Source organism: Protomyctophum bolini, assembly GCF_963924005.1.
Source record: "Protomyctophum bolini genome assembly, chromosome: 23".
Classification (NCBI taxonomy): Eukaryota; Metazoa; Chordata; class Actinopteri; order Myctophiformes; family Myctophidae; genus Protomyctophum; species Protomyctophum bolini.
The window spans coordinates 23,691,688-23,707,149 of record NC_137884.1 but is presented as its reverse complement, the minus strand read 5'-3'; the positions used below and the strand labels follow the sequence as shown (position 1 = coordinate 23,707,149).

Here is a 15,462-nt window from a genome sequence, read left to right as displayed (position 1 = left end):
ACACGTCCCAGACTCTCCTCCCTTCTCTAAAACACCCTGGACAACGCTCCACACGTCCCAGACTCTTCTCCCTTCTCTAAAACACCCTGGACAACGCTCCACACGTCCCAGACTCTTCTCCCTTCTCTAAAACACCCTGGACAACGCTCCACACGTCCCAGACTATTCTCCCTTCTCTAAAACACCCGGGACACCGCTCCACACGTCCCAGACTCTTCTCCCTTCTCTAAAACACCCTGGACAACGCTCCACACGTCCCAGACTCTTCTCCCTTCTCTAAAACACCCTGGACAACGCTCCACACGTCCCAGACTCTTCTCCCTTCTCTAAAACACCCTGGACAACGCTCCACACGTCCCAGACTCTTCTCCCTTCTCTAAAACACCCTGGACAACGCTCCACACATCACAGACTCTTCTCCCTTCTCTAAAACACCCTGGACAACGCTACACAAGTCCCAGACTCTTCTCCCTTCTCTAAAACACCCTGGACAACGCTCCACAAGTCCCAGACTCTTCTCCCTTCTCTAAAACACCCTGGACAACGCTCCACACGTCCCAGACTCTTCTCCCTTCTCTAAACTTTCTAGAGCAAGGACGGACCTCGTTTTAGCTTGCTTAGCATTGATGTTATTGCTTTAGCATCCACGATGGCATCCAAAACCGGACGCGTGTCATGGTGGACTTGCTTCTCATCACGTGGCACCCCAAGCGCCACCAATTTCGTCCACCAGGTGGTACTCATTGTGTTTAATGCCTCTAATAGTAAATTGTACTGGCAGAGAGCCAGACTGACCGGAGAGTTGGCGTCTGGTGTCCAGCTCACGGTTGCTCTTCAGCGCCATGAGGATGGTGGCCACGCCCCCGCTGTCCTTCACCTCCATCTTGTTCTCGTTGCTCTGGTACACCAGGTTCCTCAGGGCTCCCGCCGCGGCCCTCTGTCCTTCCTCACAGTCACTCTGCAGCACGGACAGCAGCTTAGGGATACCGTGCAGGTAGAACACCTGGAGGGGAGGGGAGGTGGAGAGTTTTGATTTTATTCACAGTTTGTAGAGTGGGTACATTTCAAACGAGAAAAAGCACTAAGACTTGTTCACAACAGGGTCCTCCATTTTCAATTCATCAGAAGAGAAGAGAAGAGAAGAGAAGAGAAGAGAAGAGAAGAACATTGACGGAGGGAGCAAGAGACAGAAGGAGAGATAGGGAGGGTGATGGAGGCAGAGAGATAAGACAAATTGAGAGACAGGAGGTTAAGCCATAAAGGTCACAAAAGGTCATGAACAGCTTCAAGGCAATACAAAGTGACATGATTGCCATTTGATGGCAGGACTTTAGCCATAAGAGAGGCACACCTCTGAGAAATATTACACTCCTCGACAAGATACAGAGATCTCGTGAATATCCTTGTGACTTTCTTATCAACCTCAACACAGGCTTGGTCTCCAATCATTCTTCAAGCCTGACTCTTCTTCAACTCCATTTGTGCGTCAGGACTCAGGACTGAAAGCTACAGTATATTCAAAGTATCTAAGAAGTTAAGAACTGATTAATTTAATTACATGGCCCAGTGTCGTTGAAAGCAGTTGGCTACTATGAACCTGCGTGGCTTCATAACAGAACAGATCAAATTGGAAATTGGATTGAGTGTGCAAAACCACAACCATATTAAATTGTTATCACCATGAAACTTCCCCAGTTGGTCACTTACACGAAGACAATGATTTATTGTATTACACATTTTGAATGTCTATATATATATATAGGAAAATATGCACACAAAAAAAGCTACTACAGTGAAAAACCCAGATGATTGAACTCACCATCCTCTTGGCGTCGGTGCTGTTGAAGCATTGCTTCTGGATGAACTCGGCCGCGCTCACCAGCGCGTCCTCGTCCTCCTGCTGAGTCAGCAGGTTCACGGCGCGCTCCAACGTCAACTCCACCGCCTTGACCTCCGACCTCCTGGACAGGACAACGAATGGCGGCGCAGAGGAAGGGACAAGAGGATGAGTCATAGACGGATGAGCCAGTGGAGATCGACCAGATCCAAAATAAAATGTATTCAAAAGACACACACACACACAAACACACACACACACACACACACACACACACACACACACACACACACACCCTTCCTTGTTCCCCAGCCACGAAAAGGAATTGGAGAGAAGAGCAACATTCACATACGGGTATTTTGGGGCGCCGACCTTTGTTTATATCGAACTAAGACGCAAGCCCTTCAAAGTAGTCGGCTGACAATTTAAAAACTGAAAAGGCAATAAAACACTACAGTTTAAGTGCCAGAGATGTTAAGACGAGTTTAATCCAATTATGCACTGATTGCCATGGACGATAATTATTATTCTTTTTTTTTCCTCTCTTTTTTTTAATAATCCATATTTTGAAAGTTCCTCTAATCTGTTGTGCAGGTGATGACATGCACACACTACATGCATAATAGAATTACATTTTATTCCTTTTTTTATAATAATGGGCTAATTGGCAACAACAAGCCAAAACTGGTGACCACCAGGTGGCGCTTTAATGAAGCCAACGACAAAAAACGACGGAAACCCCGAATTTTCACGACTTCTGTTCCCATCGGTTTTAAAACCGACTGTTTAGCCCCAGTTCAAAACGGCGCAGCCCACGACGTCCTGGATGAAACGTCACGCGTGACGCACGCATGTGTAAACACGTGACGTGACGTACAGTATGTGTGTAGGCAGAAACAATATCTTACAGCGGCACCACGTCCTGGATGTGGATGTGCTGAAGGGGAAGAACATCCTGGTCCTCCAGCATGGTCCTGCTCAGGTCCACCTCCATGCTGACCACAGACGAGGCCGAGTATGAGTCCCGCCTCAGGGCCAACCTCGGCCCTCCTCCGTCCTGGTGGTCCTGGTGGTCGGCCCCCGCCTCCTCCACCTCTCCCTCCACCTCCCCCCTCATGTGGGCCAGCCAGGGCACCAGGGCGCCGTCGTCCCGCTGGCCACCAGGGGTGGTCCCGTCCCCGTCCCCCCCCTCCCTCCTCATGTGGGCCAGCCAGGCCAGGGCCTGGTCCCGCTGGCCCGCGCCCCCACCCTGGGGGGTCCCGTACGCCACGGCCTGTCTCCTCCTGGCCGCGGTGGTCGACGCCCTGCGGACGACGTTGGCGACGGTTCGGTGGCGAGCGCGCGCCGGCGGCGGCGGGGAGCCGTCGTCTGGGGGGAGGGGGCTGCCGCCGCCGTGGTGATGCAGCGTGCTGTCTGAGAACACTGGAGGAAAAGTACACACGTGTTACTTAAGTATAAATAGGCTACTGCAATGTAGAAACACTCAGTAAACACTCACCCTAGGGTGATAGTGATAGTGTAATAGTGAGTATGCACAGGCATGATTTTCCCATCAGGACACGCCCCCCCCCTCATCTAGACTGAGTGGCAAAACATTGCGCAGCATGTTGGAGTGTTGGAGTTTGGAAGCGCTCGTTGGAAATCACTCAACCGTCCTGCCGTACCACCTGGTTCTAAATGTCACATAATGCAGGAGGCAGCTAAATGTTGCGTTATGGAAAACAAGCACTTCCAAACTCTGACACTTGTATAATAATATAATTATATAAATCAAATGCAGGGCATTTCTTGACAGAAAGTTAGCTCATAACGTTTCTATGGTGGATTTTTATAAAACAAAAACTTTGCAGATAGAAAGAGGATAATTCAAGCTTTTCGTACAGCTGCAATGTTGGTGAGTTTAACATTGTTTAATGCAATCAACAACTAGCAAACAGGGCTGAAGTGGTTAATGTATGTTACTGTATATAATAATAATTGAAATCTAGAAAAGAATTGTAAACAAATCAAAACTAAAACTGAAATCTAAAACAAAAAAGGAAAAAAAAGTATAACTAATAATACTAACCTTGGTGAGAACCCAGTGTCTGGTTGAATGCGTGGTTGTAGTGGTTGCGGGCGGCGGTGGCGGTGGTGGTGGCGCGGGCGGACACATGATGCCCACCATGCACTGGGGCGGGCGTGCTGGTGTTGTTGTTGTTGGCGTCGAAGGTGGACACCGCGGGCAGCCGCGGCGAGCCGCGCGGCACCTCGGAGAAGGCGTAGCGACGATGGTGTTGGTGGTGGTGGTGGCGGGGATTGTAGTAGTGCGAGCGCTCCAGAACGGCGCCCATGGTCATCCTGGGCTGGGCGGGACCGGGGAGGGTGTGGGTGGCGAAGCGTAGGGTGGAGGTGGCGGTGGCGCCCGGGGCAGCGCAGGAGTACAGGGCGCTGCGAGGGGGGAGCGGCGAAGGGCTGGGAGACACCTGAGAGGAGAGAACAATGTTACTCCAGTTGTAGCCTGGGGGTCCACCTTAGCCCTGGTCCAGTGCTTATACAGCGAGTCTCTCTCTGACGCCCTATGTGGAAGTCCCTTCCGGCTTCCGCAGCCCTCTGGTGATAATTCTCACTCCCGTGCGAGTGTTTACAATTCCCAGCAAATAAACAAAACGACGTAACTATACTCACCGACACAAAGCCTGCTAGACCTTACGGTAAAAGTCTATTCTCGAAGCTGGGAAGCATCTCAGGTCCCCAGCTTCTCTCTGAAATGCACTTTGTGCCATTTTAATAACACAATGTCATTTCTTCTACTACGGCATTTCCGGGTTTTGCCTGCGCCGATCTGGTTGGATTCATTTCATTTGATGATTAAAATAGTGCATTTTAGAGAGAAGCTGGGGACCTGAGACGCTTTCCAGCTCCGAGAATAGACTTTTACCGTAAGGTCTAGCAGGCTTTGTGTAGGCGAGTAGTTACGTCGTTTTGCAGGATCCGCCGGGAGAATCTAGACGCAGCTGCGTGACATGAGACTAATTAACTAGAGCGACAGAGAGAGAGAGGAGTGTGTGTGTGTGTGTGTGTGTGTGTGTGTGTGTGTGTGTGTGTCAATTTAACAAAATGAAATCAGCAGAGAGTGATCGACATTTGCGCTATACTCTATGCCGAATTGAAGTGGACTCGGTCCCAGACTTTTTCTTTCCTCCCTGGAAATAAAAACGTCTGGGTTTCCGAGGCTATACTCCAGTTGTGGCTTCACTGCGTTGGCTTCCGATTGTGTTTAGTTTTGATTTACTGGTTCATAAAGCTCTCAATGGTCTTGCACCTTCCTATCTACACGACTGCCTGCCTAGATATTTCCCAAACCGCCCCACTATTTTTGATGACGTAACTAAGGTACGTTTCAAGGTTGGTAATTATAAGGTCAATAACGAGTCTAAAGGATTTAGAACAGCAGTTGTAATAGACATCAGTTAGTAGCAATACTTGCGCACTCTGCTTGCACACAAGTAGGCCATGTATGGCCTACTTGTGTGCAATGCACAAGTTGGCACCTCGACAGAATGCATTCCTAGTTATTATTGTTATTATTACCTCTATCCTGCGGGAGGGTCTTCGTAAGTGACCGCTGGAGAGGGAGCGCTGGCTAAAGCCTGTTCCGTTCACCCGAGTCTGAGAAGCAGAGGGAAAATAATGTGCCTATATGGGCGGGGGGGGGGGGGGGGAGAGGAGGATTAATGAAGGATTATACAACAGGTCCATTCGAGGCGACGGCAAGCCGATTGGTTGAAACAGCCATCAATAGTCGTGCTTCAAACGAGCATGATGGAAGGAACGCCCCAGAGCACAGCTGACTGGGTTGCGCTATACTATAGCGATTTTCTTGGGGACTTTGTGGTCGTAGTGGCCACATCTGTCATGAAAATAATTAGATTTTAATATCGTGTAATATCGCTTAATTAATAGGGCTGTGAATCTTTGGGTGTCTCACGATTCGAGTCGATTCCAATTCTTGGGGTCACGATTCGATTCAAAATCGATTTTTCCAGATTCACAACGATTCTCTATTCAGAACGATTCTCGATTCAATACTACAATACAATACAGCTGTGCTGAACTGAAGTGACTAGTACTGACTACAGTAACTTGAAAATGACTGAAGACATGATGTTTACTGTGATTAGGGTAAGCTTACATTTCATATCACAAACAACATGTAGTGAAAACTCCTGTAACTGGTCGGTATAGAGGAGTTATAGAAGAACGGATTTGCACTTACTGTGATATAAACGACATTGAGAATGAGGTCCATTTTGTTTTCTATTGCCCAGTGTACTTTACCATGATGAGCTATGTCAAAAGATACTTTAACAGGTGTAAAAACATAGATCTGATGTGGTTAAGTGCCGCAGAGTGACTTGCATGGTTTTTCTAACATAAGATATTTGCACTTGCAGAATATATAGAGAAAGCATGGGACACACGGACAAAGAAAACATATGTGATGTATATTCATTTCTGTTTTGTTTTCATTTTAACCAAATATTTTGTGTAGTTTATGTGTGGGAACTGGGAAGTGAATGTGATATTGTTTATTAAAGTTTTTGGAAGATTTCATAATTAATGGCTATCAGTATCAACACATCATCCCGTCCCAAGACACTTTACCAAGTTAATTCATTCATTCATTCATAAACATTCAGGAAATTGTGAATATTTAAGAGCTACATATTTTTATTCACATTCTAATAAAATAAATATAGGCACTGTAGATTAATCTAGAGTCTCATCTTTGACATCATCAGTATCAGCAAATAGGCATCTGAAGTGTCCCGATATTTAACCACTTTCCACAGGGCGTCCCTATTTTGCCCTAAATATGGAGCGAGGCGAGGTTGAATGTGGTCAGGTCTGTCTGTGGGTTTCATGAATATGTAATAGTAATCTTTATAGTCCCGAAGGATATTTCATCTTCACAGGTGTGTTCAGAACACCTACAACAAAACAAACGCATAGCACAGGAAAACCAAATCACCGAGACAATACATAAACATGAGGTCCCTGCTGTACACAGAACCATCCCATCGGCGGGGCGTTTTGATTAATGCCACGATAGCTGAGGGGACAAAACTCCTACTGAAGCTAAGGTTCAGTATCTTGTGTGATTATGTGTGAAACAGGGTGAAAGGAGCACGCGCCTCCCTAGCAATGTTTCCTAAACAATAACACAATGTGTAAAGTTAGGTTTTATAGTGATATCTTTCCTGCTGTTCTACATACAGCCAACCAGGTGAAGAAAAATCACAGAGAGAGTTGATGGAAGATGCTTCTGAACACTTTAGAGCATTTGAAGTGGTCAAATGCTGTAATGCTGTGCTCTAATCTTAAAATAATAATAACCTTAGATAGAACCAATCTACAAGCAGACACATTGAGAGCTTGTACATATAGGCTACTTTCACTGCACAAACATTCCGTAGAAAACACGCTGGCTTCTATGGAATCCAAGTGACTGACTGACATCAGTCGTTGCGACTGAGAACTTTAATGCATGCATGCAGACTGAGTTCTGACATTCTGAACGGATACTGTATCATTCTATTCACTGCAGGGTGTGGTTATTGTACTGATAATACTGTTGACATTATGGATGTCATTGTATTGTGCGTGCGTGCGTGCGTGCGTCTTACCTTCATGCTTAGTGAAGCTCCATTTCTGGGATCTGGGCTTTGAAATGAGATGCTTTTCTGTAAATGGATACTCCCTGAAAGACATGGATGCAAATTCATTACCGCAGGCTACATGTAATCTGGTCCTCGATACACTTGCACTTGTGCAAATGGCAAATAAAGTCTATTCTATTCGATAGCGGCTGTAACTTATTTTGATAGCGGTTATTCTATTAATAATTGATTGATTAAACGAATTTTCAAGAAGCTGGGTTCTTAATATTTTATAGTACATAAACAAATCCTTTATCCTTTATCGACTATTTTATAATTCGTCGCACAACAGTAGATTTTATTATATTACATATCGTTTCTATAAATCAATAAATATGTATTTGTATGATTAGTTGTTGAAAGTTGCAAAAGCATGGCATTCACATTGCATGCTTTGGTGTGTTCAAAATGTTTACAGCCTATAGTACCGACAATGACAAAGTACGGTAGAGTTACGTTGAATTTAACACACACTATTGTCATATGCAAAAATAAAAAACCCAAAAACATCTCCCTTTGGGCTCATCACGACCTATGGATCATTTTGGACAGCAACGTGCTGCTCCCAGCGTCTACAGTTACCGCTCGACTTCCCAACAATAGAAGCAGACAAACCAGTCTACGCTTGACCACCACCACAGAACCTATTGTTTAGAGGTGTACTGTGTGTGTGTGTGTGTGTGTGTGTGTGTGTGTGTGTGTGGTGAAACAGTAGCCTATGGATCCATGAGGTGTTCATTTCGTCGACTAAAGATGTGTGAAAAACTTTTTTCACTGACGAAAACTAATTGGAAACTAAATGAAAACTTAGCTACGATGACTAAAACTAAATATATTGACAATTCCGTCGATCTGCTATTTTCAGCATGTGCATAAAATCAGCCATTACAACGACGGCATCAAGGCTCGCCAAAATACATTTTAGTCGACAAAATCAACTGTAGATTTAGTCGACTGAAAGTAGACTAACACTGTCTAAAATAAATATGACTAAAACTAAATGAAGTTTCATTCCAAAGACTATGACTAAAACTAAATCCAAATGTGCTGTCAAAATCAACACTGTTCTACAGTGCATACGCCAGTGTTTAACCCATTCTGACCTGAGATCAGATTCATACGAGGTTTCCACGGGACACACACTGGTCTGATTAACCCATTCTGACCTGAGATCAGATTCTAAAAATGTCAGTCGTTCTTGGAATTTTTCAAAAATAGCAGACCTACAAGCTCGTATCGCGCCACTCGGTGGCGCGATATGAGCTTGTAGATCTGCTATTTTTCAATAGCTAAAGCATAACATGATGCCAACACCAAAATGGGTGCCCGGTCAGAATGGGTTAAGGTGGGAACCCCTTTTGGTGTTAGCATTATGTTACTTTATGCTTTAGCTATTGAAAAATAGCAGATCTACAAGCTCATAGCGCGCCACCGAGTGGCGCGCTACGAGCTTGTACGGTAGGTCTGCTATTTTTGAAGAATCATGAAAAGTGACATGAAAGTGTTTGAGAACGACTGACATAGAGAAACTGCTTTTTCAAGAAAACAGTCTTTTGCAGAATCTTTTGCAGAATCGTTCCCAGGTCAAAATGGGTTAAAATAGTTTAAATGTCAATGAATTGGTTTCACCTAGGCTCCAGCCTCCAGGTTATTCAAATAAGAGTAGCTATCAGGCACGCATCTACCATAGAGGCAAGGGAGGCGACACGGGAGATGATAATGATTGACGACAGATGATTAGATGATTTCCCTGTTTTTTTTTTTCATGGTCTTTAAATGTTCTGATGAATTGAAAATGGAGGACCCTGATGTAAACAAGTCTAGTGCTTTTCGGTTTAGTCCTCAAAGTAGCAGTTTTTGTATCGACTTCGTTTGACACTGTGAAATAAAAATGTCAATCAATCAATCAATCAAACAAACAGCTGCCTCCCCAACTCCCTTTGAAAAACACCACAAAACCCAAGAACTATTAGTGGGCAGCAGATTAGCTCCTCGCCCATTCAGGGGGACATTCAGGGGCTCGCTCGTCCATTCTGTACCGCGACCGTCACTCATATAGGAATGACATTTTCGATTTCTGCTTTTGTCTCATGGGGTGCGAGGTGTGGGGGTCTGGGCCCATCACCTGTAGCCTACTCACCTGGCAGGTACAATCTCTTTGAAAACCTTTAGTGTTTTTTTTAATATATATATATTTTTTATCCCACGCTTTTACCCATTTTTCACCCCTGTGTGCTGTGTCAATTATCTAATGTGATCCTGGGCTCTACACACCCTCCGCCAACCTAGTCCCCATATATGGGGGACATGGGGAGAGCAACGGACTTGAACTCATGCTTGCTTCATGCCCGAGTGTCCAAATTGCTCCTTTACACGTGACAGGGGGGAGTTTCCCTGGTTGGACGGAACAGTTCCTTCCTTTCCCCTCCATCAGGCGCCCCGGCTGGCCAGGGGAAGGCAGTTTAGAGTCCAGGATTACTGCATGTTTTTTGTGAGGGTACCTCACAAAAAACCTCTGATCTGAACTGTGTCATTACTATAGCTACTTCCCTGGGAAAGCGAACAAGAGTCAATTGAGACAATGATCATGTTAAACCAGATAGACTGACAACCTCTCGCCTGCTAGCGTTTGAGAGAGATTTACGGTAACTGAAGGTCTGATATTTTCAAGTACAAGCCCCGTCCTCTCATGTTTTGAGACATCGCTACATGCTTGAACACGATTGTTGTTAATGTTGCTGCTGTAATTGCAATGTTGAAATGGGTTACTAATTGGATGAAAATACATACATTGATTATACTTGAATATTCTCTTAACATTAACATTTTTCAGTTTTGTAGTTCGCCTCCCTAAAATGTCATTCTTGGAAACGGCACTGGTAGCTATACACAAAAAAAGCTATACACTTGTCTTGCAGCCGTCGAGGGTTGCCCAGGTAAATAAAACTTTCGGAGGGGTGGAGTTTGCTTTCTGCTTGCCCGACCGGGAAAGTCCTTGTTTGAGAGGAGACATCTCTGGATAAAACACAACACCAGATATCTGTCTAAACACCTGAACGTGGCCAGAGCGCTCTGTCTTCTATAAAAACAACACCAGATATCTGTCTAAACACCTGAACGTGTCCAGAGCTCTGTCTTCTATAAACACAACACCAGATATCTGTCTAAACACCTGAACGTGTCCAGAGCGCTCTGTCTTCTGGTCTGTGGAATGTAAAATAAGACCTATAACGAGCTGATTAAACTGTTGCTACACAAATAACAAGTGTGAAGCCATAATCAAATTCATAGCTATGTAGATATTTGCCATAAACATGTGGGTTTATGTTAGACCTTTAGTCTCAGGCCCTTTCTGAAACCAGTCCCTTGACTTGAAGTGCTCTCGGGAGGTTCCCTCGTCAGGAAGTGCCCCTCCAGCTGAATCAAGTTCCCTTGATTAGGGTGCTGGGTATAAAAAAACTTCTGTTTCTGCCCTCCTTGTGCAGAAACAGGAAACAGATACCATTCGTTGCCATGGTTACCATCATGCAATTGTGTTACCTGTTATTTTGTTTGTACACTTATATTGCATTGCATCGTGAATGTTTGTGTGACATGTGGATTTCATTAATATGGAAAAAGGAAATACAGCGTGACTGTCATTTTTTTTTTAAAGTTGTTTTGTTTGTGTGGTTTCATTTATAGTTTTTCACGGTGGGGTAAATAAAGAGCCCTTGTGAACATCAGTTGGAGTGTTGTCTATTCTGCATCAGATGAAGATTGTTTAGGAGGAGTTTATTTATCATTTATTTGTGGTGGTTCTTACATTTGTAGGTTGCGGTTTCCATGCGGACATAGAGCAGGGCTGCACAAGGCAATCGAGTCTAGATCGGCACAGACTCGCTGTTGAGGGCTTTATATAAGCCACTTCCACTCAAGGCTGCTTGGTTTCGGACGACACTTAATATGGCGCAGCCTCGCGTGAACGAACGCGCATATCGAGGGCAAGTGTGTAGGGCGAGTGGCGAGGAGCTGGTTTCAGAAAGGGGGTCAGAGTCTCAGAGTAAACCCCTGACTTGGATAATAGCATTTTCTATGGCTAGTTTAAACACAATGTTATAATTATCATGTCAGATCATGACAAATGTAACTTTGAGTATTTACTGTTCTCAGGCCTGTCACAATATATCAGACAACATGTAAATATTTTGAGACCATCAAGCCAGATTATGAAATAAAATAAATACAGTTTTGGGGCAACACTTTGCAAGGAAAAATTACTAAGTAAAGCTACACAGACACAAGGCCATGTATTATGTAACTGTCTGGCACGCTGGGTTCTAATTTCTGGGTTCTAATTTGAAACCTTATTGCGCACAGACTTCTTCTCCATATTCTAAAATAAAACGTGTTCAGTCTATAAGCCATAAATAGGGTCAGTATTTTCACTACTTCTTAAGTAGGCCTATTATTATTGTTTATTTCTTAGATTTGTTTGTTTGGAAATGTATGCAATTAGATAGATATAGAGATAGATAGATAGATAGATAGATTTTTTTATGTAGGAAAAGAAAATTGGCTTTTTACATGAGTTGTGACCCATAAAAATTGGTCCGCGACCCAAACATGGGTCCCGACCCACTGTTTGGGAAACACTGGGCTACTGTATGTAGTATAAGTAACCCATATACAGTAGCCACACACACACACTTAAGTACAGTGGAAATATGAGTCCAATTGATAAGTGTCACTTGAAGGCGACACTCGTCTGCTGACTGCAGGTTCAACATGTTTTGCCTGATGTTGTCATGTTACATGTAATTTAAGAAAAACACCACTTTCCCAGCCATAGCCTTTAGCCTTAGATACTCGTCACGGTGGAACTACAAAGTTTTACGCACTTTATTGCTACATTTACAACGTTAACGTGTACATAAAACATTCAGATTTCAAATATAAAGTGCTCACCCCACAGCCACGGATGTAAGGATCCTCCCTGACTCGGTATTAGAACCCGTATCTTCCGTATTGTTCAATAAAACGCATTTAATCCGATCGGTGGCCACTTACTCATTGAGTTATAATAATGTATCAGAGTGCAATACACCTTCCAAACGATAGGCGTCGCCTAGTTGAAAGCATTATGCTCCAAAGAAAACCCCGAGAAACATGGCCACCGATCTGATACAAAATGCATTTTATTGAACAATAAGGAATGCACGGGTTCTAATACCCACCCGGGGAGGATTATAACATCCGTGGCTCTGGAGGTGAGCACTTTATATTAAAAACCTGAATTTAAATGGTTACTTTAAAATTGTAAACGGTGCAACGTGCGCAAAACAATGTGAAGTTGACTGACATGACAGTCATGTTTATAATCTAATCTATCTAATCATTAGATAGCCGGACTTCCGAAACGGGGCTATCATAGCCCCGTTTCGGAAGTCCGGACTCTATAGTTGTCAGTTGACCTTTTCTGTATTTGGGGCGTCTTAGGTAAACAATAGGTTCCCAAAAGGGGACAATGAAGCCATATAATAAAAAAAGATCCATGAGGCTATAACAATTATTATTAGCCAGGCTATAATAATAATAATAATAATAATAATAATATTATTTACCGTTGGACGCCGCTTTCTTCCCCTGGGCCCTGCGGGCCAGTGTGAGCTGAACCTGCCGTTGGACCCGGCTCAAGCTGCGCTCGCTTGAACTCTGGAGCCATATCGAGGACGATGATGATGTCGATGTGGGAGAGTTCGCAGACACGATCAACCGTTCCTCCCGAGGCAGAGCCAGGCTGGTGTCCTGACCGCGATCCTCCTGCTGCGAGGCAGGTAACACGGACTTAAAGAACGCCTGGTCGCTGTCCATCAGGCTCCTCAGACGCTCCAAACTCATCGCAGGGATGTGTGCCGGACCCTGGACGATTCATTCATAAAGGTTTATGTCCAGTTGTGGGGGTTTTAACTAACAACAACAACGTCCAGGTGAGAGAGAGTAGGAGTAGTATCGACAGTCAGACAGTTCAACCAACGAGCAGAGGGTGTGGCTTCGTGGTGACGCCCAGGTGTCACCTGTCCTGCCTGGGGTGTCACATTACATTACGCACAAAGGAAGGGCCCCAGTGGTGCATGGAAAGTAACTAGGTACAGCTGCATAATACTTTTAGTACAATTTTCAGGTATTTGTACTTTAATTGAGTATTTTCCCATTTCCAATATTCTTACTTCTACTCCACTACATCTCAGATCCAAATATTGTAGGCTACTTTTTTCTTCTTTTTTTTTACTTTTTTTACACTACATTTATGATGTGAAAACTGTAGTTACTACTTACTTTGTAGATTTTGATTTATTACTACAAAACATACATTAAAGATTTTACATTGTGGCTATTTGAAAATATAACCGATCTACAAGCTCACAATGCATCGCGATTCGACACATTGTGACTGGTGACGTGAGCTTGTACTATCTGTTATTTTCAAAAGATTTGTGAAAGCTTGAAATGAGACATTCTGCATAATGAGTACTTTTACTTAAGTACAACATAGGAGTACATTTACCCTCCACTGAAACGGCAACAAAGAGAGGCCACCCACCTCCAGAAAACAAACAGAGAACTGTTAACAGTCTCTACAACCAGGTGTGTGTGTGTGTGTGTGTGTGTGTGTGTGTGTGTGTGTGTGTGTGTGTGTGTGCGTGTGTGCATGTGCGTGCATGTGTTACAGGCCTCACGATTGAGTTGCCTGATGGCAGAAGATAAGTCCTGTTGTACAGGGAAAATATAGACAGGAGATTTATGTTGCGTTCAAAAGCAGGTTGCAAATCTGTCTGAAGAACGGAAGCCTCCGTGGTCCATATACCACACACACCATGCTCACCATAGGGCGATCTCCCCCTGGTGGCGTGACTCAGTAACTACTATTAATATAGTTTGAACACAAAACACAACTGGAATTGGCCTCTCTCAATACAAATACACAACATTAGATAAAAACAAAACAACAATTGTGCACACACAGTTGTAGGTGTCACACACTCCCCAACAAAAAATAAAATGGCTCCTGACATTTTACCGTTCAAAAATACTTCAGATCTCATACCCAAAATAACAAACTTCTAGTGCATGTTCTTAAACCTCTAAGTATAGGGTTGCATGTTCTGGAATACTGGATAGGGATAAGGGGATGGCCAATATGGTGATGGTATGGGATAAGGGGATGGGACATGTGTAAAAGGGTAAACTTGCATTCCCCAATGTGACATCTGTGGGGGCCCATAAACTTGTGCACTACTAACTGATGGGTGTCCCTGAACTGAAGGCTGACCTAGAGTACTGTAAGTGAAACGGGGTGCTGGCCTCCTATCCCTAATGGACCTTCTGGGTGTGTGCTCATTAGTGTCAGGGGTCAGACCGGGTCTCTCTTGTCTCCCTTCTGGAATAGGCTCTTCTGCTTCACTTTCACTCGCTGTGGAAGGTGTGCGGCCGACCCTTGGCTCTCCATTTCCAACATGTTCCTCCTCTTCAATGTCACTGTTAGACTCATTGTTCTGGTTATCACCATATTGTTCGGTGTCTCTCTGTTCTGCGGGTGCAGCATCCATTCTGTTTCCACTCCTCAGATTATATCTTAGCTCATAGTAGGTGTTTCCATCATCATCAGAACTTGAATCACTGTCGCGTTGTGGTTCTTTCTCTCTGGGAGGTATATTTGGGCCTCTCCTCTTCTTTGTCTTTGATTTCTCCACCTCGGCAGGCAGTTCAACAGGTAGGTCGTTCACGAGATGCAACAGATTGCGATGCAGGACACGTGACTTGTTTCTATCATTTTCTTTGACCACCTTGTAGACCGGATTGTCATTGATCTGTTCTGTCACGATATAGATGGTGCTTTCCCAATATGATCTTAACTTTCCCGGACCACCTCTTTGACTCAGG

General features: G+C 44.3%; 1 protein-coding gene across 1 annotated transcript in view; it reads right to left on the bottom strand.

Annotated features, from left to right (window-relative positions):
* pkp2 (plakophilin 2) overlaps positions 1-13,535 on the bottom strand; it is a 30,504-nt gene extending 16,969 nt beyond the window's left edge. The window contains exons 1-7 of the mRNA XM_080757490.1: positions 13,143-13,535; positions 7,507-7,580; positions 5,411-5,515; positions 3,906-4,302; positions 2,746-3,259; positions 1,820-1,961; positions 796-1,003 (exon numbers count right to left, since the gene is read on the bottom strand). Coding sequence (XP_080613616.1) covers positions 796-1,003; positions 1,820-1,961; positions 2,746-3,259; positions 3,906-4,302; positions 5,411-5,515; positions 7,507-7,580; positions 13,143-13,419 — 1,717 coding nt within the window. The 5' untranslated portion in view covers positions 13,420-13,535. The remainder of the gene's footprint in view (positions 1-795; positions 1,004-1,819; positions 1,962-2,745; positions 3,260-3,905; positions 4,303-5,410; positions 5,516-7,506; positions 7,581-13,142) is intronic.
* Between the last annotated feature and the right edge of the window lie 1,927 nt (positions 13,536-15,462).